The sequence below is a fragment of the Grus americana genome, chromosome 3, assembly GCF_028858705.1.
Source record: "Grus americana isolate bGruAme1 chromosome 3, bGruAme1.mat, whole genome shotgun sequence".
NCBI classification, from domain to species: domain Eukaryota; kingdom Metazoa; phylum Chordata; class Aves; order Gruiformes; family Gruidae; genus Grus; species Grus americana.
Window position 1 is genome coordinate 111,983,878 of NC_072854.1, and position 27,237 is coordinate 112,011,114.

The 27,237-nt window shown below is 53.4% G+C and overlaps 3 protein-coding genes across 3 annotated transcripts; all 3 read right to left on the reverse strand.

Moving 5' to 3' along the window:
- On the reverse strand, window positions 1–2,422 carry LOC129204575 (outer dense fiber protein 3-like). The gene is made up of 6 exons (XM_054820799.1): window positions 2,191–2,422; window positions 1,621–1,821; window positions 1,298–1,399; window positions 831–952; window positions 245–385; window positions 1–93 (listed from the first exon to the last, which is right to left on the reverse strand). The coding sequence occupies exons 1-6, from the start codon at window positions 2,420–2,422 to the stop codon at window positions 1–3; spliced, it is 891 nt and encodes a 296-aa protein (XP_054676774.1).
- A 6,609-nt stretch (window positions 2,423–9,031) lies between these two features.
- Window positions 9,032–11,453, reverse strand: LOC129204576 (outer dense fiber protein 3-like). The gene is made up of 6 exons (XM_054820800.1): window positions 11,222–11,453; window positions 10,652–10,852; window positions 10,329–10,430; window positions 9,862–9,983; window positions 9,276–9,416; window positions 9,032–9,124 (listed from the first exon to the last, which is right to left on the reverse strand). The coding sequence occupies exons 1-6, from the start codon at window positions 11,451–11,453 to the stop codon at window positions 9,032–9,034; spliced, it is 891 nt and encodes a 296-aa protein (XP_054676775.1).
- Window positions 11,454–18,284: 6,831 nt separating this feature from the next.
- On the reverse strand, window positions 18,285–20,706 carry LOC129204577 (outer dense fiber protein 3-like). The gene is made up of 6 exons (XM_054820802.1): window positions 20,475–20,706; window positions 19,905–20,105; window positions 19,582–19,683; window positions 19,115–19,236; window positions 18,529–18,669; window positions 18,285–18,377 (listed from the first exon to the last, which is right to left on the reverse strand). Exons 1-6 carry the CDS (start codon window positions 20,704–20,706, stop codon window positions 18,285–18,287), a joined length of 891 nt encoding a protein of 296 aa, XP_054676777.1.
- Between the last annotated feature and the right edge of the window lie 6,531 nt (window positions 20,707–27,237).

Here is a 27,237-nt window from a genome sequence, read left to right on the forward strand (position 1 = left end):
TTAGAGTTCTATCAAAGATATTAGAGGAGTGGTGTAGAGGGAATGACGGAGTCCAAAAGTGGGAGCAGGTGCCTGGGGCCTGGTCAGCGTCACCTGGAAGGAGAAAAGTGAGAAGAAAAACAGGTGACCGTGGTGCCTTGTTTTTGAAAAGGCGGTCTTGAGTTCTCAGAAGCCCTGTCAGCAGGGGGAGATGCTTAAGGGCTGGTTGTTGACAAGCAGAGGAGGAGAGGGCAGGCTGCCTTACCTTTCCCAGGCAGTAGTCTGCTGGCCCTGGCTTCACTGTTTTCTCGCCTCCAAGTCCACTTTTGGTTCCCATTGTGTACATGGGAGCCTTCTTTTTGTAGATGTCCAGTTCCACTTTGGGGAACGCAGCAGGACCTGGCGTCTGTAAGAGAGGCGGGGAGGTTGCTGGGTACAAAAGGCAGGTGCCGATTCTTGCCAAGTGCCCACAGGGGCTGCGCGAGTTGAGCTGGCTGGCCAGAGAAGTGGTGTGAGGGGCGCGGAGCGATGGGAACAAGGGCACCTCCTGTTTCCCTGCAGAGAGGCAGATTTCCCCGAGGAGGAGGGAGGTTCCCATCAGTGCCGATGAGCTTTGCCCCACCAGAACTGTTAGTGCTGGAAAACGAGGCACCGCAGGTGTCAACAGAGCATCCCCTCTCCCACTGTTAACAGCAGGAGAGCCAGGGGACCCCGTGGCTTCTCGGGTTTTGCCGCTGGCGCATAGAAGCGTGCGTTACGAGAGGCTGCAGCAGGCGCTGGAGTCCTTCTGCCCCGAGGAGAGAAGCTGAGCTTCAGCTGCTGACGTGAGAGAGCAGAGACGCATAGCTCACCTTGGAGAGGTCTTCAGCAAAGCCATTGTGCTTACTCCTCCCTTTCATGGAGTAGCACGGGCTGGCGTGGGTGTAGGCTGTGTTGGGTCCCACCAGCCGAGGCAGGGTGTAGGTGCCAGGACCTGGAAGGGCAATGGGAAGAGAGCGCGTGTGAGTCCTGCAGGGAGAGGAGCGGTACCAGAGCGGGAGAGAAGCAGCCTGCCAAGCCTGCTACAAGGAGCAGGAAGGATGCCTCGCCCCTCCTCCCAATGCCTCCGTCTTCTGTCGCATGCAGCGTGTGTTGGCAGCTCCAAGCCTGAGTTGCCAGTCCTTCTGTGGGGTGGGAGAAGCTGGTGCTCTGGGACACCAAGCAAGCTTGTCCTGCTGTGCAGGCTTTTCCCTAGGCCTGTTGAAAAAGCCGCTCGGCACATTTTCCCTGGAGGGCACGCAGGCTGCAAGTGTTTGCGTATTTGCCCGAGTTCCCTCACCTGGAGATTGGTTGGTTTTGAGAGCCTTGTGCCGGAAGGCCATGGACTGCACCGGCGCGCACTGGTAGAGGTGTTTGTCGGCCTTGTCGGTGGAGTAGTCGCCTAGGGCAGAGGAGAAGCAGAGAAAAGCAGTGAAGCTGGGCTCTTTTCCTCAAGCCAAAGGGGAAAGGTCAGGAGGAGGCGCTCAGCCTTGTTCGCTTTCCGTCTGGAAACCTCTGAAGCCTCTTCAGGGTGCAAGCTGACGTTTTGTACGCCGGTAGCACAGGGCAAAAGGAAGGCGCGCTTGTCTTGCCTGAAGGAAGTGCTAGAGAAATGGTACTCACTTGGTCCAGGGGTGATCTCTGTCTTCACCTTGGGAAGTCCGCAAATGTGCTGTGCTGGAGCCGTGTGCTTCCCATGCCTGGTGATGGAGGGCTGGACATAGTACCGAGGACCCGGAGACGAGCTGTCTGTCATGGGTGGTTTGGCCCCTCGCAATGTGTATGCAGGGGCTTTGGTTTTGGTGGGATTGTGAGCCAGGTATCCTAGGAAGAAAAGCTTGTGAAAGGACACCTGCCTGCAACGGCATATTTAAAGCTAGTTTCTAAGAAGTGGAGTGGCTGGAGTTGCTGGCCTGAAGAAATTCCCTTCCTGTGCGACTTTTTCCTCCAAGCGTGATGCCAGCAGGCCAACACGGTGGTACAATGACTTCCAGCAAGAACGACGTAGGCATTGTGCAATTCATCAGAATACCGCCAAAATGCTATTGTTATGAAGTATTGCACCCCAAAACAGTTGCTCAGCTAACTTGGCATGAGAGCATGGAGGCCTGGAGCAAAGGGGAATGGAGCTGTGGCTGCTTGTCCCCTGGAGGTAGTGGGTGTGGTGCACCCCCCTTGCGATGGTGGTTTTACCTGTTGTCCCAGGGATTGAGTATTTGGGTCCCGGGCTGGTGAACTGCGCCAGGATGGGACCTCGTGGGCGATGAGGTCTCCAGGTGCCCACGTAGGCTCCGTCCGTGTTGGAGGTGGCTACAAAGCCTACGGCAAGAGCAGAAGAGTTACCGAAGGGCTTCCCTGACAGAGGCCCGGTGCGAAACCTCCCTGGGAGGAGCAGCAGTGCTTCACCTTTCTCGGCCTTGGCCATCGGACTTGGAGTGGATGAACTACTTGACTGCTGCAGCTCTCGGTCGCGGAGCGCGGCGAGGGTGAGCAGGCAACCTCTCGGTCAGGAGAGGTTCTGGTGCCTGCTGCCAGGTGGCCTTGGGGACATGCCTTGGCTTGTCACGGAAGTGCACTGTGACCTCATACAGGCTCCTGGCATGTGTCAGATGTGACATTTGTGTCCTAGGACTGATTGAGAGCTGGGGAAGTCCAGCTTGCAGGGCCAGACCTTCATGACGTGTGCACGGCAGAAACACGCAACGAGGGAAAAACTGATGGCGTTCACGCGTTTAATCTAGCAGCCTTACGTTCTTCTACTGTTGGGCTCACGTAATAATAAGAATGTGCATTTGAACACCTGGAATTTCTATTTCGCCTCTTATTTTCCGCATGTGTCTTAATCTACATTTTTTTTTTCCTGGCAAGGGCAACGTGGGCCTGGTGTTAGTAAGCAGAATTTGCTGCCGGGGGCTCTCGCTTAGCAAGGTGTGGCAATACCTCTGTGGTGCCGCTTTAGGGAGTTTGTCCTTGGAAACAGAGGCAAGAGAGGCCTTTCCCAATGTGCAGAAGAAATTGTGCAGACTCGTGTGTACTTTCTAGGTTATGCAAGAAAAGCTAGTTACCATGTTTGAGGCATGACAGAAGCCATCACGCAGCACCAAAACCATCACATTCTGGCACAAGATAAATGTGCTTCCCCTGTACTTCCCAACCCTATTGGCTATAGGAGAAAGTAGGAGGCTTAGGGTGGTGGGATAAGCGTCCTGCAGTGCCCAACTCATCCTAGTACGCCCTGCCTCTGCCCGCAGCTGGCTCACGTACAGGTGAGCTGCTGGGCTTTCATTTTACAGGGTGGTTGACTCTGAATGTCAAAAGTTGTCCTGGAGACTTCCTCACCTGAAATGCCATCCTTTCTCCTTTCTGAGCCTCCTCAGAGGTTACTTCTGAAAATCTGGCATGATTTTTAAACAATTGTCTTTTCTGCTCTTGTGACTGCTGCCACCCGCAAACGCAAAAGCAGAGGGAGAGAGAGAGGGTTCCCAAGCCAGTACCCCCAGGGGCAGAAAAAGGGAGCTAGTGCCGAGAGGCAGCTCTGTCTCAGCGTGGGCGGGGATGAGGGCGAAGGCGGCAGTTTAAAACCCCGTGTACCCGCCCTTTCAGCAAAGCCACTGAGGCGAAGGGCTCTGGAGCGGGGGATTGCCATGAGGGCCCCTTCCTAAAGCGGCAAAACTGCACAGGCAAAAGCACAGGGGAGAGAGAGGGTTCCCCGGAGCAGAAGAGAGGGAGCTCCTGATGAGAGGCAGCTCTGACTCGGCGGGGACAAAAGCGAAGGCAGCCAAACCCGCTCGCATACAAGAGCAGTCCCCAGGGAGCGCAAGCGGCCAGGAGCATGGCGAATGATGGGGGGGCAGGCAGGATGTGGCGCGGCAGTTTGCGAGGCAGTTTGCGCAGGCTGGGTGTGTGGGTAGGGCACGGTACTCATCCTGGTTCTAAAGGGCAGCTCACCTGGTGGTCATCCCCCTCCCAGGAGAGGACGGGCTATGGTTTCCACTTGCCTGAAAGCCATTGACAGAAGGAATATGGCAACCCACATGGAGTTCCCATGCAAACATACAGCTGTCCAGGTCTCTGGCTGCAGGGAGTGCGTGAGCCTGTCACTGGGACCGGAGGGCAGCAGTGACAACAGCCGGTTTTGGTGTGACCAGGTGGATGATCTGTTCAGCCTGGTGGCAGAGCTGAAAGAGGAAGTGGAAAGATTAAGGGGTATCGGGGAGTATGAGAGGGAGATAGATTGGTGGAGCCACACCCTATCATCCCTGAGGCCAAGGCAGCCGATGGGTGCTCCACAAGAAGCAGAGGATCCCCTACCCTCTTGCCACCAAGTAGAAGGAGAGGACCTTAGAGACAAGGGGGAATGGAAACAGGTCCCTGCTTGGGGTAGCAGGCGAATCCCCTCCCAGCCTCCCTCACTCTCCCAGTTTCCCTTATACAACAGATATGGGGCTCTGGAACTGGAGGGCCAGGTAAATGAGAATGTAAGTGAAGGTCCATCTAGGGGGTTGCCTAGGGTGAGTCAGTCAACCCCTTGCCTTTTGACTGCCTCTGTTAAGAAAAAAAGGAGGGTAATTGTCATAGGCGAGTCCCTTCTGAGGGGAACAGAGGGCCCAATCTGCCAACTAGGCGCATCCCACAGGGAAGTCTGCTGCCCCCCTGGGGCCCGGATTAGAGACGTTACCGGGAAACTCCCTGGTCTGGTACAGCCCTCTGATTATTATCCGCTGTTGGTTATGCAGGTTGGCAGTGATGAGGTTGCAGAGAGAAGTCCAAAAGTGATGAAAAGGGACTTCAGGGCACTAGGACGATTAGTTGAAGGATCAGGAGCACAGGTAGTGTTTTCCTCAATCCCGTCAGTGGCAGGGAAGAATACTGAAAGGAACAGGAAAACTTAACTGATCAACATGTGGCTCAGAGGCTGGTGCCACCGGTGGGATTTTGGGGTTTTTTGATTATGGGGAGGTTTACATGGCACTGGGTCTGCTGGCGACTAATGGAGTCCAGCTATCTCAAAGAAGGAAAAGGATTCTCATGAGCTGGTGAGGCTCATCGAGAGGGCTTTAAACTAGGATCGAAGTGGGAAGGAAGTATAACCAGGCTCACTAGAGAGGAGCCTAGGGGTAGCATGCCAGTGTTGGGGGTGAAATTGAAAGCCCAGCTCAAGTGCATCCACACCAATGCACGCAGCATGGGCAACAAACAGGAGGAACTGGAAGCCATTGTGCAGCAGGATAGCTGTGACTTAGTTGCCATCACAGAAACGTGGTGGGACAAGTCTCATGACTGGAGTGCTGCCATGGATGGCCATAAGCTCTTCAGAAGGGATAGGCATGGAAGGAGAGGCGGTGAGGTGGCTCTGTATGTTAGGGAGTGTTTCGATTGTATAGAGCTCGACGATTGTGATAATAAGGTCGAGTGCTTATGGATAAGGATGAGAGGGAAGGCCAGCAATGCAGATATCCTGCTGGGAGTCTGTTACAGACCACCCAGCCAGGATGAAGAGGCAGATGAAGCATTCTACAAGCAGCTGGCAGAAGTCTCACAACCGCTAGTCCTTGTTCTTGTGGGGGACTTCAACTTACCAGACGTCTGCTGGAAATGCAACATAGCAGGGGAAACAGTCTAGGAGGTTCCTGGAGTGTGTGGAAGATAACTTCCTGACACAGCTGGTAAGCGAGCCTACCAGGGGAGATGTCTCGCTCAGCCTGCTCTTCACAAACAGAGAAGGACTGGTGGGAGATGTGGTGGTCGGAGGCCGTCTTGGGCTTAGCGACCATGAAGTGATAGAGTTTTTGATTCATGGTGAAGTAAGGAGGGGGATCAGCAAAACCACTAACACGGACTTCTGGAGGGCAGACTTTGGCCTGCTCAGGACACTGGTTAAGAGAGTCCCTTGGGAGACAGTCCTGAAGGGAAAAGGGGTTCAGGAAGGCTGGGCATTCTTTAAGAAGGAAGTCTTAAACGCACGGGAGCAAGCCGTCCCCACGTGCTGTAAGAAGAACCGGCAGGGAAGATGACCGACCTGGCTGAACATGGAACTTTGGCTGAGACTCAGGGGAAAAAAAAGGAGAGTCTACCACTCTTTGAAGAAGGGTCAGGCAACTCAAGAAGAATAGAGGGATCTTGTTAGGTCATGCAGAGATAAAATTAGAAAGGCAAAAGCCCAGCTAGAACTCAATCTGGCCACTGTTGTAAGGGATAACAAAAAATGCTTTTACAAATACATTAACAACAAAAAGAGAGCTGAGGAGACTCTCCGTCCTTTATTGGATGCAGAGGGGAACACAGCCACCAAGGATGAGGAAAAGGCTGAGGTACTTAATGCCTTCTCTGCCTCAGTCTTTAATAGTCAGACCAGTTGTCCCCAGGGCATTCAGCCCCCTGAGCTGGAAGACAGGGACGGAGAGCTGAAGGAAGGCCCGTGGATGTTATCTACCTGGACTTTAGTAAAGCCTTCCATACTGTCTCCCACAGCATTCTCTTAGAGAGGCTGGCAGCTCATGGCATAGACAGGTGCACTCTTCGCTAGGTAAAAAAAAAAAAATAGCTGGAAGGCCGAGCCCAGAGAGTTGGGGTGAGCGGAGTTAAATCCAGTTGGCAGCCACTCACAAGCGGTGTTCCCCAGGACTCAGTCTTGGGGCCAAACTTAATATCTTTATCGATGATCTAGACGAGGGGATTGAATGCACCCTCAGTAAGTTTGCAGATGACACCAAACTGGGTGGGAGTGTTGATCTGCTTGAGGGTAGGAAGGCTCTGTAGAGGGATCTGGACAGGCTGGATCGATGGGCCGAGGCCAACTGTATGAAGTTTAACCAGGCAAGTGCCAGGTCCTGGACTTTCGTCACAACAACCCCATGCAACGCTAGAGGCTTGGGGAAGAGTGGCTGGAAAGCTGCCTAGCAGAAAAGGACCTGGGTGTGCTGGTTGACATCTGGCTGAACGTGAGCCAGCAGTGTGCTCAGGTGGCCCAGAAGGGCAACAGCATCCTGGCTTGTATCAGCAATAGTGTGGCCAGCAGGAGTAGGGAAGTGATTGTGCCCCTGTACTCGGCTCTGGGGAGGCTGCACCTCAAATACTGTGTTCAGTTTTGGGCCCCTCACTACAAGAAGGACATTGAGGTGCTGGAGCATGTCCAGAGAAGGGCAATGAAGCTGGTCAAGGGACTGGAGCACAAGTCTTATGAGGAGCGGCTGAGGGAACTGGGGTTATTTAGCCTGGAGAAGAGGAGGCTGAGTGGAGACTTTATTGCTCTCTACAACTACCTGAAAGGAGGTTGTAGCCGGGTGGGTGTTGGTCTCTTCTCCCAGGTAACTAGCAAAAGGACAAGAGGAAATGGTCTTAAGTTGGATCAAGGGGGGATTTAGATTAGATATTAGGAAACATTTCTTCACCAAAAGAGTGGTCAGGCATTGGAACAGGCTGCCAGAGAGGTGGTGGAGTGACCATCCCTGGAGGTGTTCAAAAAAACCTGTAGACGTGGCACTTGGGACATGGTTTAGTAGACATGGTGGTTTTGGGTCGACGTTTGGTCTTGATGATCTTAGAGATCTTGTACAACCTTAATATTCTATGATTCACTGCTCTGTCAAGCTTCCTGATAACACCCCAAGTGGTAACGGGATCGTGCAGGAGGGGGTTTCTCTTGCTCTCCTGGAGACAGTAAGGCGGAACAGACACATCATCGGCCTCGAATCCTAGTCGAGCAAGGCTGAAAAGGAGCCCCGAAGCAAGCACTCTGTGGCTGGCTGCGCTATTCACGAGAGGCTTGGGGAGTTCACGCCAACATACCTAGACCATCACATCCAGTCACCAAGTCTTCCCATTGCACTCACAAGCCACGTCTCAGTATATGCAAGAAGCAGAAGCTCCCATTTTTCTTTCTAGGTACATATATCATTCCAGCCTGGCCCATATCCCTCTTTTTAAGAGATTTGGTGGCACACAGAGCTGAGATTGATGGTCCGCTTAAGCGTGCAGCCAGCACCAGTCTCTATTACTGAAATGAGCTGATGAGAAAAGTTGAAGAAGCCCCCTCATGTTCCACAGTATCTCCCAAACAGCCAAACCTCTCTCACCAAGAGAAAATGCGTTGGCCCTTCCTCTTCTCCCTGTAGAGAAGTGTCACCAGGTTGCAACTTGCCAGTTAGGCTCCCCTTGGAGATAACAGCCAATTACAAATGGAAAGTGTGCCGGGGAACTTCAAATTCCAGCCCTGATACATGGCACAAGTTAAAGGCAATCTCACATCACCAGCAGGAAACATTTGTTCTTTGATGTGACCCTCGGTGTACAGGCAGACTAATAATGGGAAAAGGTAGATGGGCAGGTAGGGCAGCAGCAAAAAACTTCCTCTGCCTTCAGTATCTCCAGGTTTCTGTGACTTCCCGGTGGTAGAAACCTGAAAGAATTGCACAGTGCCGTAGGCCGCGAGGGCTGGGGAAGATGGGGTTGTTTCCTCCTTGCAGCTGTGCAAAGGGCTGAAGTCTGCCAACACCTCTGTCAGGCCAGGGCGCGTCTCCTGGCAGGTTGCTGAGAAGAGCAAAGGTCTGTTCCCCAAGGCCTGACGGACTCTGCCATCCATCACAGCCGAGATGCTGGTGCACGCTGTTGGGTGTAATCGTTGGTCCCTCCCATTTTGAATGGACTGTGAAGAAGTACAATAAAGCTCACGCTATCTTCTGGAAGAATTGAGCTCTTCCCGTCTCACACAACAAAGCTGTCGTTTGCAGCTCAGTCCTTGGGGGTCCCCCCCCGTGCCTGTGGGACGCTTGGCTATGGGGGCAGAGCATGTGGGGAAGGGCTGGACTGCTTTCACGGGGCAGTGTTTAGCTCCGTTCAGGTGAAAGAGTGCTGTCAGAACTCTCTGCCTGGCTTACGCTGCTGATCTCGGTGCTCTGCCCTCGTCCTCGTCTTGCCATGTCTTGGTTGAGGCGTAGACGTGAAATGGAGAGAGGTGATTGTCCTCACTCATGCACAGCCCCTCTTCCCACAGATGAAGGCAAACAGGCCAGATCTTTGGGGGTACGTTGTTTTATTAGAGTTCTATCAAAGATATTAGAGGAGTGGTGTAGAGGGAATGACGGAGTCCAAAAGTGGGAGCAGGTGCCTGGGGCCTGGTCAGCGTCACCTGGAAGGAGAAAAGTGAGAAGAAAAACAGGTGACCGTGGTGCCTTGTTTTTGAAAAGGCGGTCTTGAGTTCTCAGAAGCCCTGTCAGCAGGGGGAGATGCTTAAGGGCTGGTTGTTGACAAGCAGAGGAGGAGAGGGCAGGCTGCCTTACCTTTCCCAGGCAGTAGTCTGCTGGCCCTGGCTTCACTGTTTTCTCGCCTCCAAGTCCACTTTTGGTTCCCATTGTGTACATGGGAGCCTTCTTTTTGTAGATGTCCAGTTCCACTTTGGGGAATGCAGCAGGACCTGGCGTCTGTAAGAGAGGCGGGGAGGTTGCTGGGTACAAAAGGCAGGTGCCGATTCTTGCCAAGTGCCCACAGGGGCTGCGCGAGTTGAGCTGGCTGGCCAGAGAAGTGGTGTGAGGGGCGCGGAGCGATGGGAACAAGGGCACCTCCTGTTTCCCTGCAGAGAGGCAGATTTCCCCGAGGAGGAGGGAGGTTCCCATCAGTGCCGATGAGCTTTGCCCCACCAGAACTGTTAGTGCTGGAAAACGAGGCACCGCAGGTGTCAACAGAGCATCCCCTCTCCCACTGTTAACAGCAGGAGAGCCAGGGGACCCCGTGGCTTCTCGGGTTTTGCCGCTGGCGCATAGAAGCGTGCGTTACGAGAGGCTGCAGCAGGCGCTGGAGTCCTTCTGCCCCGAGGAGAGAAGCTGAGCTTCAGCTGCTGACGTGAGAGAGCAGAGACGCATAGCTCACCTTGGAGAGGTCTTCAGCAAAGCCATTGTGCTTACTCCTCCCTTTCATGGAGTAGCACGGGCTGGCGTGGGTGTAGGCTGTGTTGGGTCCCACCAGCCGAGGCAGGGTGTAGGTGCCAGGACCTGGAAGGGCAATGGGAAGAGAGCGCGTGTGAGTCCTGCAGGGAGAGGAGCGGTACCAGAGCGGGAGAGAAGCAGCCTGCCAAGCCTGCTACAAGGAGCAGGAAGGATGCCTCGCCCCTCCTCCCAATGCCTCCGTCTTCTGTCGCATGCAGCGTGTGTTGGCAGCTCCAAGCCTGAGTTGCCAGTCCTTCTGTGGGGTGGGAGAAGCTGGTGCTCTGGGACACCAAGCAAGCTTGTCCTGCTGTGCAGGCTTTTCCCTAGGCCTGTTGAAAAAGCCGCTCGGCACATTTTCCCTGGAGGGCACGCAGGCTGCAAGTGTTTGCGTATTTGCCCGAGTTCCCTCACCTGGAGATTGGTTGGTTTTGAGAGCCTTGTGCCGGAAGGCCATGGACTGCACCGGCGCGCACTGGTAGAGGTGTTTGTCGGCCTTGTCGGTGGAGTAGTCGCCTAGGGCAGAGGAGAAGCAGAGAAAAGCAGTGAAGCTGGGCTCTTTTCCTCAAGCCAAAGGGGAAAGGTCAGGAGGAGGCGCTCAGCCTTGTTCGCTTTCCGTCTGGAAACCTCTGAAGCCTCTTCAGGGTGCAAGCTGACGTTTTGTACGCCGGTAGCACAGGGCAAAAGGAAGGCGCGCTTGTCTTGCCTGAAGGAAGTGCTAGAGAAATGGTACTCACTTGGTCCAGGGGTGATCTCTGTCTTCACCTTGGGAAGTCCGCAAATGTGCTGTGCTGGAGCCGTGTGCTTCCCATGCCTGGTGATGGAGGGCTGGACATAGTACCGAGGACCCGGAGACGAGCTGTCTGTCATGGGTGGTTTGGCCCCTCGCAATGTGTATGCAGGGGCTTTGGTTTTGGTGGGATTGTGAGCCAGGTATCCTAGGAAGAAAAGCTTGTGAAAGGACACCTGCCTGCAACGGCATATTTAAAGCTAGTTTCTAAGAAGTGGAGTGGCTGGAGTTGCTGGCCTGAAGAAATTCCCTTCCTGTGCGACTTTTTCCTCCAAGCGTGATGCCAGCAGGCCAACACGGTGGTACAATGACTTCCAGCAAGAACGACGTAGGCATTGTGCAATTCATCAGAATACCGCCAAAATGCTATTGTTATGAAGTATTGCACCCCGAAACAGTTGCTCAGCTAACTTGGCATGAGAGCATGGAGGCCTGGAGCAAAGGGGAATGGAGCTGTGGCTGCTTGTCCCCTGGAGGTAGTGGGTGTGGTGCACCCCCCTTGCGATGGTGGTTTTACCTGTTGTCCCAGGGATTGAGTATTTGGGTCCCGGGCTGGTGAACTGCGCCAGGATGGGACCTCGTGGGCGATGAGGTCTCCAGGTGCCCACGTAGGCTCCGTCCGTGTTGGAGGTGGCTACAAAGCCTACGGCAAGAGCAGAAGAGTTACCGAAGGGCTTCCCTGACAGAGGCCCGGTGCGAAACCTCCCTGGGAGGAGCAGCAGTGCTTCACCTTTCTCGGCCTTGGCCATCAGACTTGGAGTGGATGAACTACTTGACTGCTGCAGCTCTCGGTCGCGGAGCGCGGCGAGGGTGAGCAGGCAACCTCTCGGTCAGGAGAGGTTCTGGTGCCTGCTGCCAGGTGGCCTTGGGGACATGCCTTGGCTTGTCACGGAAGTGCACTGTGACCTCATACAGGCTCCTGGCATGTGTCAGATGTGACATTTGTGTCCTAGGACTGATTGAGAGCTGGGGAAGTCCAGCTTGCAGGGCCAGACCTTCATGACGTGTGCACGGCAGAAACACGCAACGAGGGAAAAACTGATGGCGTTCACGCGTTTAATCTAGCAGCCTTACGTTCTTATACTGTTGGGCTCACGTAATAATAAGAATGTACATTTGAACACCTGGAATTTCTATTTCGCCTCTTATTTTCCGCATGTGTCTTAATCTACATTTTTTTTTTCCTGGCAAGGGCAACGTGGGCCTGGTGTTAGTAAGCAGAATTTGCTGCCGGGAGCTCTCGCTTAGCAAGGTGTGGCAATACCTCTGTGGTGCCGCTTTAGGGAGTTTGTCCTTGGAAACAGAGGCAAGAGAGGCCTTTCCCAATGTGCAGAAGAAATTGTGCAGACTCGTGTGTACTTTCTAGGTTATGCAAGAAAAGGTAGTTACCATGTTTGAGGCATGACAGAAGCCATCACGCAGCACCAAAACCATCACATTCTGGCACAAGATAAATGTGCTTCCCCTGTACTTCCCAACCCTATTGGCTATAGGAGAAAGTAAGAGGCTTAGGGTGGTGGGATAAGCGTCCTGCAGTGCCCAACTCATCCTAGTACGCCCTGCCTCTGCCCGCAGCTGGCTCACGTACAGGTGAGCTGCTGGGCTTTCATTTTACAGGGTGGTTGACTCTGAATGTCAAAAGTTGTCCTGGAGACTTCCTCACCTGAAATGCCATCCTTTCTCCTTTCTGAGCCTCCTCAGAGGTTACTTCTGAAAATCTGGCATGATTTTTAAACAATTGTCTTTTCTGCTCTTGTGACTGCTGCCACCCGCAAACGCAAAAGCAGAGGGAGAGAGAGAGGGTTCCCAAGCCAGTACCCCCAGGGGCAGAAAAAGGGAGCTAGTGCCGAGAGGCAGCTCTGTCTCAGCGTGGGCGGGGATGAGAGGGAAGGCGGCAGTTTAAAACCCAGTGTACCCGCCCTTTCAGCAAAGCCACTGAGGCGAAGGGCTCTGGAGCGGGGGATTGCCATGAGGGCCCCTTCCTAAAGTGGCAAAACCGCACAGGCAAAAGCACAGGGAGAGAGAGGATTCCTCTGTGGCCCCCCCGGGGCAGAAAAGAGGGAGCTGCTGAGGAGAGGCACCTCTGTCTCAGCGTGGGCGGGGATGAGAGCGAAGGCGGCAGTTTAAAACCCCGTGTACCCGCCCTTTCAGCAAAGCCACTGAGGCGAAGGGCTCTGGAGCGGGGGATTGCCATGATGGCCCCTTCCTAAAGCGGCAAAACTGCACAGGCAAAAGCACAGGGAGAGAGAGGGTTCCCCGGAGCAGAAGAGAGGGAGCTCCTGATGAGAGGCAGCTCTGACTCGGCGGGGACAAAAGCGAAGGCAGCCAAACCCGCTCGCATACAAGAGCAGTCCCCAGGGAGCGCAAGCGGCCAGGAGCATGGCGAATGATGGGGGGGCAGGCAGGATGTGGCGCGGCAGTTTGCGAGGCAGTTTGCGCAGGCTGGGTGTGTGGGTAGGGCACGGTACTCATCCTGGTTCTAAAGGGCAGCTCACCTGGTGGTCATCCCCCTCCCAGGAGAGGACGGGCTATGGTTTCCACTTGCCTGAAAGCCATTGACAGAAGGAATATGGCAACCCACATGGAGTTCCCATGCAAACATACAGCTGTCCAGGTCTCTGGCTGCAGGGAGTGCGTGAGCCTGTCACTGGGACCGGAGGGCAGCAGTGACAACAGCCGGTTTTGGTGTGACCAGGTGGATGATCTGTTCAGCCTGGTGGCAGAGCTGAAAGAGGAAGTGGAAAGATTAAGGGGTATCGGGGAGTATGAGAGGGAGATAGATTGGTGGAGCCACACCCTATCATCCCTGAGGCCAAGGCAGCCGATGGGTGCTCCACAAGAAGCAGAGGATCCCCTACCCTCTTGCCACCAAGTAGAAGGAGAGGACCTTAGAGACAAGGGGGAATGGAAACAGGTCCCTGCTTGGGGTAGCAGGCGAATCCCCTCCCAGCCTCCCTCACTCTCCCAGTTTCCCTTATACAACAGATATGGGGCTCTGGAACTGGAGGGCCAGGTAAATGAGAATGTAAGTGAAGGTCCATCTAGGGGGTTGCCTAGGGTGAGTCAGTCAACCCCTTGCCTTTTGACTGCCTCTGTTAAGAAAAAAAGGAGGGTAATTGTCATAGGCGAGTCCCTTCTGAGGGGAACAGAGGGCCCAATCTGCCAACTAGGCGCATCCCACAGGGAAGTCTGCTGCCCCCCTGGGGCCCGGATTAGAGACGTTACCGGGAAACTCCCTGGTCTGGTACAGCCCTCTGATTATTATCCGCTGTTGGTTATGCAGGTTGGCAGTGATGAGGTTGCAGAGAGAAGTCCAAAAGTGATGAAAAGGGACTTCAGGGCACTAGGACGATTAGTTGAAGGATCAGGAGCACAGGTAGTGTTTTCCTCAATCCCGTCAGTGGCAGGGAAGAATACTGAAAGGAACAGGAAAACTTAACTGATCAACATGTGGCTCAGAGGCTGGTGCCACCGGTGGGATTTTGGGGTTTTTTGATTATGGGGAGGTTTACATGGCACTGGGTCTGCTGGCGACTAATGGAGTCCAGCTATCTCAAAGAAGGAAAAGGATTCTCATGAGCTGGTGAGGCTCATCGAGAGGGCTTTAAACTAGGATCGAAGTGGGAAGGAAGTATAACCAGGCTCACTAGAGAGGAGCCTAGGGGTAGCATGCCAGTGTTGGGGGTGAAATTGAAAGCCCAGCTCAAGTGCATCCACACCAATGCACGCAGCATGGGCAACAAACAGGAGGAACTGGAAGCCATTGTGCAGCAGGATAGCTGTGACTTAGTTGCCATCACAGAAACGTGGTGGGACAAGTCTCATGACTGGAGTGCTGCCATGGATGGCCATAAGCTCTTCAGAAGGGATAGGCATGGAAGGAGAGGCGGTGAGGTGGCTCTGTATGTTAGGGAGTGTTTCGATTGTATAGAGCTCGACGATTGTGATAATAAGGTCGAGTGCTTATGGATAAGGATGAGAGGGAAGGCCAGCAATGCAGATATCCTGCTGGGAGTCTGTTACAGACCACCCAGCCAGGATGAAGAGGCAGATGAAGCATTCTACAAGCAGCTGGCAGAAGTCTCACAACCGCTAGTCCTTGTTCTTGTGGGGGACTTCAACTTACCAGACGTCTGCTGGAAATGCAACATAGCAGGGGAAACAGTCTAGGAGGTTCCTGGAGTGTGTGGAAGATAACTTCCTGACACAGCTGGTAAGCGAGCCTACCAGGGGAGATGTCTCGCTCAGCCTGCTCTTCACAAACAGAGAAGGACTGGTGGGAGATGTGGTGGTCGGAGGCCGTCTTGGGCTTAGCGACCATGAAGTGATAGAGTTTTTGATTCATGGTGAAGTAAGGAGGGGGATCAGCAAAACCACTAACACGGACTTCTGGAGGGCAGACTTTGGCCTGCTCAGGACACTGGTTAAGAGAGTCCCTTGGGAGACAGTCCTGAAGGGAAAAGGGGTTCAGGAAGGCTGGGCATTCTTTAAGAAGGAAGTCTTAAACGCACGGGAGCAAGCCGTCCCCACGTGCTGTAAGAAGAACCGGCAGGGAAGATGACCGACCTGGCTGAACATGGAACTTTGGCTGAGACTCAGGGGAAAAAAAAGGAGAGTCTACCACTCTTTGAAGAAGGGTCAGGCAACTCAAGAAGAATAGAGGGATCTTGTTAGGTCATGCAGAGATAAAATTAGAAAGGCAAAAGCCCAGCTAGAACTCAATCTGGCCACTGTTGTAAGGGATAACAAAAAATGCTTTTACAAATACATTAACAACAAAAAGAGAGCTGAGGAGACTCTCCATCCTTTATTGGATGCAGAGGGGAACACAGCCACCAAGGATGAGGAAAAGGCTGAGGTACTTAATGCCTTCTCTGCCTCAGTCTTTAATAGTCAGACCAGCTGTCCCCAGGGCATTCAGCCCCCTGAGCTGGAAGACAGGGACGGAGAGCTGAAGGAAGGCCCGTGGATGTTATCTACCTGGACTTTAGTAAAGCCTTCCATACTGTCTCCCACAGCATTCTCTTAGAGAGGCTGGCAGCTCATGGCATAGACAGGTGCACTCTTCGCTAGGTAAAAAAAAAAAAATATCTGGAAGGCCGAGCCCAGAGAGTTGGGGTGAGCGGAGTTAAATCCAGTTGGCAGCCACTCACAAGCGGTGTTCCCCAGGACTCAGTCTTGGGGCCAAACTTAATATCTTTATCGATGATCTAGACGAGGGGATTGAATGCACCCTCAGTAAGTTTGCAGATGACACCAAACTGGGTGGGAGTGTTGATCTGCTTGAGGGTAGGAAGGCTCTGTAGAGGGATCTGGACAGGCTGGATCGATGGGCCGAGGCCAACTGTATGAAGTTTAACCAGGCAAGTGCCAGGTCCTGGACTTTCGTCACAACAACCCCATGCAACGCTAGAGGCTTGGGGAAGAGTGGCTGGAAAGCTGCCTAGCAGAAAAGGACCTGGGTGTGCTGGTTGACATCTGGCTGAACGTGAGCCAGCAGTGTGCTCAGGTGGCCAAGAAGGGCAACAGCATCCTGGCTTGTATCAGCAATAGTGTGGCCAGCAGGAGTAGGGAAGTGATTGTGCCCCTGTACTCGGCTCTGGGGAGGCTGCACCTCAAATACTGTGTTCAGTTTTGGGCCCCTCACTACAAGAAGGACATTGAGGTGCTGGAGCATGTCCAGAGAAGGGCAATGAAGCTGGTCAAGGGACTGGAGCACAAGTCTTATGAGGAGCGGCTGAGGGAACTGGGGTTATTTAGCCTGGAGAAGAGGAGGCTGAGTGGAGACTTTATTGCTCTCTACAACTACCTGAAAGGAGGTTGTAGCCGGGTGGGTGTTGGTCTCTTCTCCCAGGTAACTAGCAAAAGGACAAGAGGAAATGGTCTTAAGTTGGATCAAGGGGGGATTTAGATTAGATATTAGGAAACATTTCTTCACCAAAAGAGTGGTCAGGCATTGGAACAGGCTGCCAGAGAGGTGGTGGAGTGACCATCCCTGAAGGTGTTCAAAAAACCTGTAGACGTGGCACTTGGGACATGGTTTAGTAGACATGGTGGTTTTGGGTCGACGTTTGGTCTTGATGATCTTAGAGATCTTGTACAACCTTAATATTCTATGATTCACTGCTCTGTCAAGCTTCCTGATAACACCCCAAGTGGTAACGGGATCGTGCAGGAGGGGGTTTCTCTTGCTCTCCTGGAGACAGTAAGGCGGAACAGACACATCATCGGCCTCGAATCCTAGTCGAGCAAGGCTGAAAAGGAGCCCCGAAGCAAGCACTCTGTGGCTGGCTGCGCTATTCACGAGAGGCTTGGGGAGTTCACGCCAACATACCTAGACCATCACATCCAGTCACCAAGTCTTCCCATTGCACTCACAAGCCACGTCTCAGTATATGCAAGAAGCAGAAGCTCCCATTTTTCTTTCTAGGTACATATATCATTCCAGCCTGGCCCATATCCCTCTTTTTAAGAGATTTGGTGGCACACAGAGCTGAGATTGATGGTCCGCTTAAGCGTGCAGCCAGCACCAGTCTCTATTACTGAAATGAGCTGATGAGAAAAGTTGAAGAAGCCCCCTCATGTTCCACAGTATCTCCCAAACAGCCAAACCTCTCTCACCAAGAGAAAATGTGTTGGCCCTTCCTCTTCTCCCTGTAGAGAAGTGTCACCAGGTTGCAACTTGCCAGTTAGGCTCCCCTTGGAGATAACAGCCAATTACAAATGGAAAGTGTGCCGGGGAACTTCAAATTCCAGCCCTGATACATGGCACAAGTTAAAGGCAATCTCACATCACCAGCAGGAAACATTTGTTCTTTGATGTGACCCTCGGTGTACAGGCAGACTAATAATGGGAAAAGGTAGATGGGCAGGTAGGGCAGCAGCAAAAAACTTCCTCTGCCTTCAGTATCTCCAGGTTTCTGTGACTTCCCGGTGGTAGAAACCTGAAAGAATTGCACAGTGCCGTAGGCCGCGAGGGCTGGGGAAGATGGGGTTGTTTCCTCCTTGCAGCTGTGCAAAGGGCTGAAGTCTGCCAACACCTCTGTCAGGCCAGGGCGCGTCTCCTGGCAGGTTGCTGAGAAGAGCAAAGGTCTGTTCCCCAAGGCCTGACGGACTCTGCCATCCATCACAGCCGAGATGCTGGTGCACGCTGTTGGGTGTAATCGTTGGTCCCTCCCATTTTGAATGGACTGTGAAGAAGTACAATAAAGCTCACGCTATCTTCTGGAAGAATTGAGCTCTTCCCGTCTCACACAACAAAGCTGTCGTTTGCAGCTCAGTCCTTGGGGGTCCCCCCCCGTGCCTGTGGGACGCTTGGCTATGGGGGCAGAGCATGTGGGGAAGGGCTGGACTGCTTTCACGGGGCAGTGTTTAGCTCCGTTCAGGTGAAAGAGTGCTGTCAGAACTCTCTGCCTGGCTTACGCTGCTGATCTCGGTGCTCTGCCCTCGTCCTCGTCTTGCCATGTCTTGGTTGAGGCGTAGACGTGAAATGGAGAGAGGTGATTGTCCTCACTCATGCACAGCCCCTCTTCCCACAGATGAAGGCAAACAGGCCAGATCTTTGGGGGTACGTTGTTTTATTAGAGTTCTATCAAAGATATTAGAGGAGTGGTGTAGAGGGAATGACGGAGTCCAAAAGTGGGAGCAGGTGCCTGGGGCCTGGTCAGCGTCACCTGGAAGGAGAAAAGTGAGAAGAAAAACAGGTGACCGTGGTGCCTTGTTTTTGAAAAGGCGGTCTTGAGTTCTCAGAAGCCCTGTCAGCAGGGGGAGATGCTTAAGGGCTGGTTGTTGACAAGCAGAGGAGGAGAGGGCAGGCTGCCTTACCTTTCCCAGGCAGTAGTCTGCTGGCCCTGGCTTCACTGTTTTCTCGCCTCCAAGTCCACTTTTGGTTCCCATTGTGTACATGGGAGCCTTCTTTTTGTAGATGTCCAGTTCCACTTTGGGGAATGCAGCAGGACCTGGCGTCTGTAAGAGAGGCGGGGAGGTTGCTGGGTACAAAAGGCAGGTGCCGATTCTTGCCAAGTGCCCACAGGGGCTGCGCGAGTTGAGCTGGCTGGCCAGAGAAGTGGTGTGAGGGGCGCGGAGCGATGGGAACAAGGGCACCTCCTGTTTCCCTGCAGAGAGGCAGATTTCCCCGAGGAGGAGGGAGGTTCCCATCAGTGCCGATGAGCTTTGCCCCACCAGAACTGTTAGTGCTGGAAAACGAGGCACCGCAGGTGTCAACAGAGCATCCCCTCTCCCACTGTTAACAGCAGGAGAGCCAGGGGACCCCGTGGCTTCTCGGGTTTTGCCGCTGGCGCATAGAAGCGTGCGTTACGAGAGGCTGCAGCAGGCGCTGGAGTCCTTCTGCCCCGAGGAGAGAAGCTGAGCTTCAGCTGCTGACGTGAGAGAGCAGAGACGCATAGCTCACCTTGGAGAGGTCTTCAGCAAAGCCATTGTGCTTACTCCTCCCTTTCATGGAGTAGCACGGGCTGGCGTGGGTGTAGGCTGTGTTGGGTCCCACCAGCCGAGGCAGGGTGTAGGTGCCAGGACCTGGAAGGGCAATGGGAAGAGAGCGCGTGTGAGTCCTGCAGGGAGAGGAGCGGTACCAGAGCGGGAGAGAAGCAGCCTGCCAAGCCTGCTACAAGGAGCAGGAAGGATGCCTCGCCCCTCCTCCCAATGCCTCCGTCTTCTGTCGCATGCAGCGTGTGTTGGCAGCTCCAAGCCTGAGTTGCCAGTCCTTCTGTGGGGTGGGAGAAGCTGGTGCTCTGGGACACCAAGCAAGCTTGTCCTGCTGTGCAGGCTTTTCCCTAGGCCTGTTGAAAAAGCCGCTCGGCACATTTTCCCTGGAGGGCACGCAGGCTGCAAGTGTTTGTGTATTTGCCCGAGTTCCCTCACCTGGAGATTGGTTGGTTTTGAGAGCCTTGTGCCGGAAGGCCATGGACTGCACCGGCGCGCACTGGTAGAGGTGTTTGTCGGCCTTGTCGGTGGAGTAGTCGCCTAGGGCAGAGGAGAAGCAGAGAAAAGCAGTGAAGCTGGGCTCTTTTCCTCAAGCCAAAGGGGAAAGGTCAGGAGGAGGCGCTCAGCCTTGTTCGCTTTCCGTCTGGAAACCTCTGAAGCCTCTTCAGGGTGCAAGCTGACGTTTTGTACGCCAGTAGCACAGGGCAAAAGGAAGGCGCGCTTGTCTTGCCTGAAGGAAGTGCTAGAGAAATGGTACTCACTTGGTCCAGGGGTGATCTCTGTCTTCACCTTGGGAAGTCCGCAAATGTGCTGTGCTGGAGCCGTGTGCTTCCCATGCCTGGTGATGGAGGGCTGGACATAGTACCGAGGACCCGGAGACGAGCTGTCTGTCATGGGTGGTTTGGCCCCTCGCAATGTGTATGCAGGGGCTTTGGTTTTGGTGGGATTGTGAGCCAGGTATCCTAGGAAGAAAAGCTTGTGAAAGGACACCTGCCTGCAACGGCATATTTAAAGCTAGTTTCTAAGAAGTGGAGTGGCTGGAGTTGCTGGCCTGAAGAAATTCCCTTCCTGTGCGACTTTTTCCTCCAAGCGTGATGCCAGCAGGCCAACACGGTGGTACAATGACTTCCAGCAAGAACGACGTAGGCATTGTGCAATTCATCAGAATACCGCCAAAATGCTATTGTTATGAAGTATTGCACCCCAAAACAGTTGCTCAGCTAACTTGGCATGAGAGCATGGAGGCCTGGAGCAAAGGGGAATGGAGCTGTGGCTGCTTGTCCCCTGGAGGTAGTGGGTGTGGTGCACCCCCCTTGCGATGGTGGTTTTACCTGTTGTCCCAGGGATTGAGTATTTGGGTCCCGGGCTGGTGAACTGCGCCAGGATGGGACCTCGTGGGCGATGAGGTCTCCAGGTGCCCACGTAGGCTCCGTCCGTGTTGGAGGTGGCTACAAAGCCTACGGCAAGAGCAGAAGAGTTACCGAAGGGCTTCCCTGACAGAGGCCCGGTGCGAAACCTCCCTGGGAGGAGCAGCAGTGCTTCACCTTTCTCGGCCTTGGCCATCGGACTTGGAGTGGATGAACTACTTGACTGCTGCAGCTCTCGGTCGCGGAGCGCGGCGAGGGTGAGCAGGCAACCTCTCGGTCAGGAGAGGTTCTGGTGCCTGCTGCCAGGTGGCCTTGGGGACATGCCTTGGCTTGTCACGGAAGTGCACTGTGACCTCATACAGGCTCCTGGCATGTGTCAGATGTGACATTTGTGTCCTAGGACTGATTGAGAGCTGGGGAAGTCCAGCTTGCAGGGCCAGACCTTCATGACGTGTGCACGGCAGAAACACGCAACGAGGGAAAAACTGATGGCGTTCACGCGTTTAATCTAGCAGCCTTACGTTCTTCTACTGTTGGGCTCACGTAATAATAAGAATGTGCATTTGAACACCTGGAATTTCTATTTCGCCTCTTATTTTCCGCATGTGTCTTAATCTACATTTTTTTTTTCCTGGCAAGGGCAACGTGGGCCTGGTGTTAGTAAGCAGAATTTGCTGCCGGGGGCTCTCGCTTAGCAAGGTGTGGCAATACCTCTGTGGTGCCGCTTTAGGGAGTTTGTCCTTGGAAACAGAGGCAAGAGAGGCCTTTCCCAATGTGCAGAAGAAATTGTGCAGACTCGTGTGTACTTTCTAGGTTATGCAAGAAAAGCTAGTTACCATGTTTGAGGCATGACAGAAGCCATCACGCAGCACCAAAACCATCACATTCTGGCACAAGATAAATGTGCTTCCCCTGTACTTCCCAACCCTATTGGCTATAGGAGAAAGTAGGAGGCTTAGGGTGGTGGGATAAGCGTCCTGCAGTGCCCAACTCATCCTAGTACGCCCTGCCTCTGCCCGCAGCTGGCTCACGTACAGGTGAGCTGCTGGGCTTTCATTTTACAGGGTGGTTGACTCTGAATGTCAAAAGTTGTCCTGGAGACTTCCTCACCTGAAATGCCATCCTTTCTCCTTTCTGAGCCTCCTCAGAGGTTACTTCTGAAAATCTGGCATGATTTTTAAACAATTGTCTTTTCTGCTCTTGTGACTGCTGCCACCCGCAAACGCAAAAGCAGAGGGAGAGAGAGAGGGTTCCCAAGCCAGTACCCCCAGGGGCAGAAAAAGGGAGCTAGTGCCGAGAGGCAGCTCTGTCTCAGCGTGGGCGGGGATGAGGGCGAAGGCGGCAGTTTAAAACCCCGTGTACCCGCCCTTTCAGCAAAGCCACTGAGGCGAAGGGCTCTGGAGCGGGGGATTGCCATGAGGGCCCCTTCCTAAAGCGGCAAAACTGCACAGGCAAAAGCACAGGGAGAGAGAGGGTTCCCCGGAGCAGAAGAGAGGGAGCTCCTGATGAGAGGCAGCTCTGACTCGGCGGGGACAAAAGCGAAGGCAGCCAAACCCGCTCGCATACAAGAGCAGTCCCCAGGGAGCGCAAGCGGCCAGGAGCATGGCGAATGATGGGGGGGCAGGCAGGATGTGGCGCGGCAGTTTGCGAGGCAGTTTGCGCAGGCTGGGTGTGTGGGTAGGGCACGGTACTCATCCTGGTTCTAAAGGGCAGCTCACCTGGTGGTCATCCCCCTCCCAGGAGAGGACGGGCTATGGTTTCCACTTGCCTGAAAGCCATTGACAGAAGGAATATGGCAACCCACATGGAGTTCCCATGCAAACATACAGCTGTCCAGGTCTCTGGCTGCAGGGAGTGCGTGAGCCTGTCACTGGGACCGGAGGGCAGCAGTGACAACAGCCGGTTTTGGTGTGACCAGGTGGATGATCTGTTCAGCCTGGTGGCAGAGCTGAAAGAGGAAGTGGAAAGATTAAGGGGTATCGGGGAGTATGAGAGGGAGATAGATTGGTGGAGCCACACCCTATCATCCCTGAGGCCAAGGCAGCCGATGGGTGCTCCACAAGAAGCAGAGGATCCCCTACCCTCTTGCCACCAAGTAGAAGGAGAGGACCTTAGAGACAAGGGGGAATGGAAACAGGTCCCTGCTTGGGGTAGCAGGCGAATCCCCTCCCAGCCTCCCTCACTCTCCCAGTTTCCCTTATACAACAGATATGGGGCTCTGGAACTGGAGGGCCAGGTAAATGAGAATGTAAGTGAAGGTCCATCTAGGGGGTTGCCTAGGGTGAGTCAGTCAACCCCTTGCCTTTTGACTGCCTCTGTTAAGAAAAAAAGGAGGGTAATTGTCATAGGCGAGTCCCTTCTGAGGGGAACAGAGGGCCCAATCTGCCAACTAGGCGCATCCCACAGGGAAGTCTGCTGCCCCCCTGGGGCCCGGATTAGAGACGTTACCGGGAAACTCCCTGGTCTGGTACAGCCCTCTGATTATTATCCGCTGTTGGTTATGCAGGTTGGCAGTGATGAGGTTGCAGAGAGAAGTCCAAAAGTGATGAAAAGGGACTTCAGGGCACTAGGACGATTAGTTGAAGGATCAGGAGCACAGGTAGTGTTTTCCTCAATCCCGTCAGTGGCAGGGAAGAATACTGAAAGGAACAGGAAAACTTAACTGATCAACATGTGGCTCAGAGGCTGGTGCCACCGGTGGGATTTTGGGGTTTTTTGATTATGGGGAGGTTTACATGGCACTGGGTCTGCTGGCGACTAATGGAGTCCAGCTATCTCAAAGAAGGAAAAGGATTCTCATGAGCTGGTGAGGCTCATCGAGAGGGCTTTAAACTAGGATCGAAGTGGGAAGGAAGTATAACCAGGCTCACTAGAGAGGAGCCTAGGGGTAGCATGCCAGTGTTGGGGGTGAAATTGAAAGCCCAGCTCAAGTGCATCCACACCAATGCACGCAGCATGGGCAACAAACAGGAGGAACTGGAAGCCATTGTGCAGCAGGATAGCTGTGACTTAGTTGCCATCACAGAAACGTGGTGGGACAAGTCTCATGACTGGAGTGCTGCCATGGATGGCCATAAGCTCTTCAGAAGGGATAGGCATGGAAGGAGAGGCGGTGAGGTGGCTCTGTATGTTAGGGAGTGTTTCGATTGTATAGAGCTCGACGATTGTGATAATAAGGTCGAGTGCTTATGGATAAGGATGAGAGGGAAGGCCAGCAATGCAGATATCCTGCTGGGAGTCTGTTACAGACCACCCAGCCAGGATGAAGAGGCAGATGAAGCATTCTACAAGCAGCTGGCAGAAGTCTCACAACCGCTAGTCCTTGTTCTTGTGGGGGACTTCAACTTACCAGACGTCTGCTGGAAATGCAACATAGCAGGGGAAACAGTCTAGGAGGTTCCTGGAGTGTGTGGAAGATAACTTCCTGACACAGCTGGTAAGCGAGCCTACCAGGGGAGATGTCTCGCTCAGCCTGCTCTTCACAAACAGAGAAGGACTGGTGGGAGATGTGGTGGTCGGAGGCCGTCTTGGGCTTAGCGACCATGAAGTGATAGAGTTTTTGATTCATGGTGAAGTAAGGAGGGGGATCAGCAAAACCACTAACACGGACTTCTGGAGGGCAGACTTTGGCCTGCTCAGGACACTGGTTAAGAGAGTCCCTTGGGAGACAGTCCTGAAGGGAAAAGGGGTTCAGGAAGGCTGGGCATTCTTTAAGAAGGAAGTCTTAAACGCACGGGAGCAAGCCGTCCCCACGTGCTGTAAGAAGAACCGGCAGGGAAGATGACCGACCTGGCTGAACATGGAACTTTGGCTGAGACTCAGGGGAAAAAAAAGGAGAGTCTACCACTCTTTGAAGAAGGGTCAGGCAACTCAAGAAGAATAGAGGGATCTTGTTAGGTCATGCAGAGATAAAATTAGAAAGGCAAAAGCCCAGCTAGAACTCAATCTGGCCACTGTTGTAAGGGATAACAAAAAATGCTTTTACAAATACATTAACAACAAAAAGAGAGCTGAGGAGACTCTCCGTCCTTTATTGGATGCAGAGGGGAACACAGCCACCAAGGATGAGGAAAAGGCTGAGGTACTTAATGCCTTCTCTGCCTCAGTCTTTAATAGTCAGACCAGTTGTCCCCAGGGCATTCAGCCCCCTGAGCTGGAAGACAGGGACGGAGAGCTGAAGGAAGGCCCGTGGATGTTATCTACCTGGACTTTAGTAAAGCCTTCCATACTGTCTCCCACAGCATTCTCTTAGAGAGGCTGGCAGCTCATGGCATAGACAGGTGCACTCTTCGCTAGGTAAAAAAAAAAAAATAGCTGGAAGGCCGAGCCCAGAGAGTTGGGGTGAGCGGAGTTAAATCCAGTTGGCAGCCACTCACAAGCGGTGTTCCCCAGGACTCAGTCTTGGGGCCAAACTTAATATCTTTATCGATGATCTAGACGAGGGGATTGAATGCACCCTCAGTAAGTTTGCAGATGACACCAAACTGGGTGGGAGTGTTGATCTGCTTGAGGGTAGGAAGGCTCTGTAGAGGGATCTGGACAGGCTGGATCGATGGGCCGAGGCCAACTGTATGAAGTTTAACCAGGCAAGTGCCAGGTCCTGGACTTTCGTCACAACAACCCCATGCAACGCTAGAGGCTTGGGGAAGAGTGGCTGGAAAGCTGCCTAGCAGAAAAGGACCTGGGTGTGCTGGTTGACATCTGGCTGAACGTGAGCCAGCAGTGTGCTCAGGTGGCCAAGAAGGGCAACAGCATCCTGGCTTGTATCAGCAATAGTGTGGCCAGCAGGAGTAGGGAAGTGATTGTGCCCCTGTACTCGGCTCTGGGGAGGCTGCACCTCAAATACTGTGTTCAGTTTTGGGCCCCTCACTACAAGAAGGACATTGAGGTGCTGGAGCATGTCCAGAGAAGGGCAATGAAGCTGGTCAAGGGACTGGAGCACAAGTCTTATGAGGAGCGGCTGAGGGAACTGGGGTTATTTAGCCTGGAGAAGAGGAGGCTGAGTGGAGACTTTATTGCTCTCTACAACTACCTGAAAGGAGGTTGTAGCCGGGTGGGTGTTGGTCTCTTCTCCCAGGTAACTAGCAAAAGGACAAGAGGAAATGGTCTTAAGTTGGATCAAGGGGGGATTTAGATTAGATATTAGGAAACATTTCTTCACCAAAAGAGTGGTCAGGCATTGGAACAGGCTGCCAGAGAGGTGGTGGAGTGACCATCCCTGAAGGTGTTCAAAAAACCTGTAGACGTGGCACTTGGGACATGGTTTAGTAGACATGGTGGTTTTGGGTCGACGTTTGGTCTTGATGATCTTAGAGATCTTGTACAACCTTAATATTCTATGATTCACTGCTCTGTCAAGCTTCCTGATAACACCCCAAGTGGTAACGGGATCGTGCAGGAGGGGGTTTCTCTTGCTCTCCTGGAGACAGTAAGGCGGAACAGACACATCATCGGCCTCGAATCCTAGTCGAGCAAGGCTGAAAAGGAGCCCCGAAGCAAGCACTCTGTGGCTGGCTGCGCTATTCACGAGAGGCTTGGGGAGTTCACGCCAACATACCTAGACCATCACATCCAGTCACCAAGTCTTCCCATTGCACTCACAAGCCACGTCTCAGTATATGCAAGAAGCAGAAGCTCCCATTTTTCTTTCTAGGTACATATATCATTCCAGCCTGGCCCATATCCCTCTTTTTAAGAGATTTGGTGGCACACAGAGCTGAGATTGATGGTCCGCTTAAGCGTGCAGCCAGCACCAGTCTCTATTACTGAAATGAGCTGATGAGAAAAGTTGAAGAAGCCCCCTCATGTTCCACAGTATCTCCCAAACAGCCAAACCTCTCTCACCAAGAGAAAATGTGTTGGCCCTTCCTCTTCTCCCTGTAGAGAAGTGTCACCAGGTTGCAACTTGCCAGTTAGGCTCCCCTTGGAGATAACAGCCAATTACAAATGGAAAGTGTGCCGGGGAACTTCAAATTCCAGCCCTGATACATGGCACAAGTTAAAGGCAATCTCACATCACCAGCAGGAAACATTTGTTCTTTGATGTGACCCTCGGTGTACAGGCAGACTAATAATGGGAAAAGGTAGATGGGCAGGTAGGGCAGCAGCAAAAAACTTCCTCTGCCTTCAGTATCTCCAGGTTTCTGTGACTTCCCGGTGGTAGAAACCTGAAAGAATTGCACAGTGCCGTAGGCCGCGAGGGCTGGGGAAGATGGGGTTGTTTCCTCCTTGCAGCTGTGCAAAGGGCTGAAGTCTGCCAACACCTCTGTCAGGCCAGGGCGCGTCTCCTGGCAGGTTGCTGAGAAGAGCAAAGGTCTGTTCCCCAAGGCCTGACGGACTCTGCCATCCATCACAGCCGAGATGCTGGTGCACGCTGTTGGGTGTAATCGTTGGTCCCTCCCATTTTGAATGGACTGTGAAGAAGTACAATAAAGCTCACGCTATCTTCTGGAAGAATTGAGCTCTTCCCGTCTCACACAACAAAGCTGTCGTTTGCAGCTCAGTCCTTGGGGGTCCCCCCCCGTGCCTGTGGGACGCTTGGCTATGGGGGCAGAGCATGTGGGGAAGGGCTGGACTGCTTTCACGGGGCAGTGTTTAGCTCCGTTCAGGTGAAAGAGTGCTGTCAGAACTCTCTGCCTGGCTTACGCTGCTGATCTCGGTGCTCTGCCCTCGTCCTCGTCTTGCCATGTCTTGGTTGAGGCGTAGACGTGAAATGGAGAGAGGTGAT

What these genes read in the sequence shown, in the direction of transcription:
- LOC129204575 (XM_054820799.1), bottom strand. Translation starts at nt 2,422, where the DNA reads ATGGCCAAGGCCGAGAAAGGTGAAGCACTGCTGCTCCTCCCAGGGAGG. An exon ending in TTGCTGAAGACCTCTCCAAG is followed by an intron (nt 386 to 830) that starts GTGAGCTATGCG and finishes CCTCTCTTACAG; the next exon opens with ACGCCAGGTCCTGCTGCGTT. An exon ending in CAGACTACTGCCTGGGAAAG is followed by an intron (nt 94 to 244) that starts GTAAGGCAGCCT and finishes TTCTCCTTCCAG; the next exon opens with GTGACGCTGACCAGGCCCCA.
- LOC129204576 (XM_054820800.1), bottom strand. Translation starts at nt 11,453, where the DNA reads ATGGCCAAGGCCGAGAAAGGTGAAGCACTGCTGCTCCTCCCAGGGAGG. An exon ending in CAAAACCAACCAATCTCCAG is followed by an intron (nt 9,984 to 10,328) that starts GTGAGGGAACTC and finishes TTGCCCTTCCAG; the next exon opens with GTCCTGGCACCTACACCCTG. An exon ending in CAGACTACTGCCTGGGAAAG is followed by an intron (nt 9,125 to 9,275) that starts GTAAGGCAGCCT and finishes TTCTCCTTCCAG; the next exon opens with GTGACGCTGACCAGGCCCCA.
- LOC129204577 (XM_054820802.1), bottom strand. Translation starts at nt 20,706, where the DNA reads ATGGCCAAGGCCGAGAAAGGTGAAGCACTGCTGCTCCTCCCAGGGAGG. An exon ending in CAAAACCAACCAATCTCCAG is followed by an intron (nt 19,237 to 19,581) that starts GTGAGGGAACTC and finishes TTGCCCTTCCAG; the next exon opens with GTCCTGGCACCTACACCCTG. An exon ending in TTGCTGAAGACCTCTCCAAG is followed by an intron (nt 18,670 to 19,114) that starts GTGAGCTATGCG and finishes CCTCTCTTACAG; the next exon opens with ACGCCAGGTCCTGCTGCATT.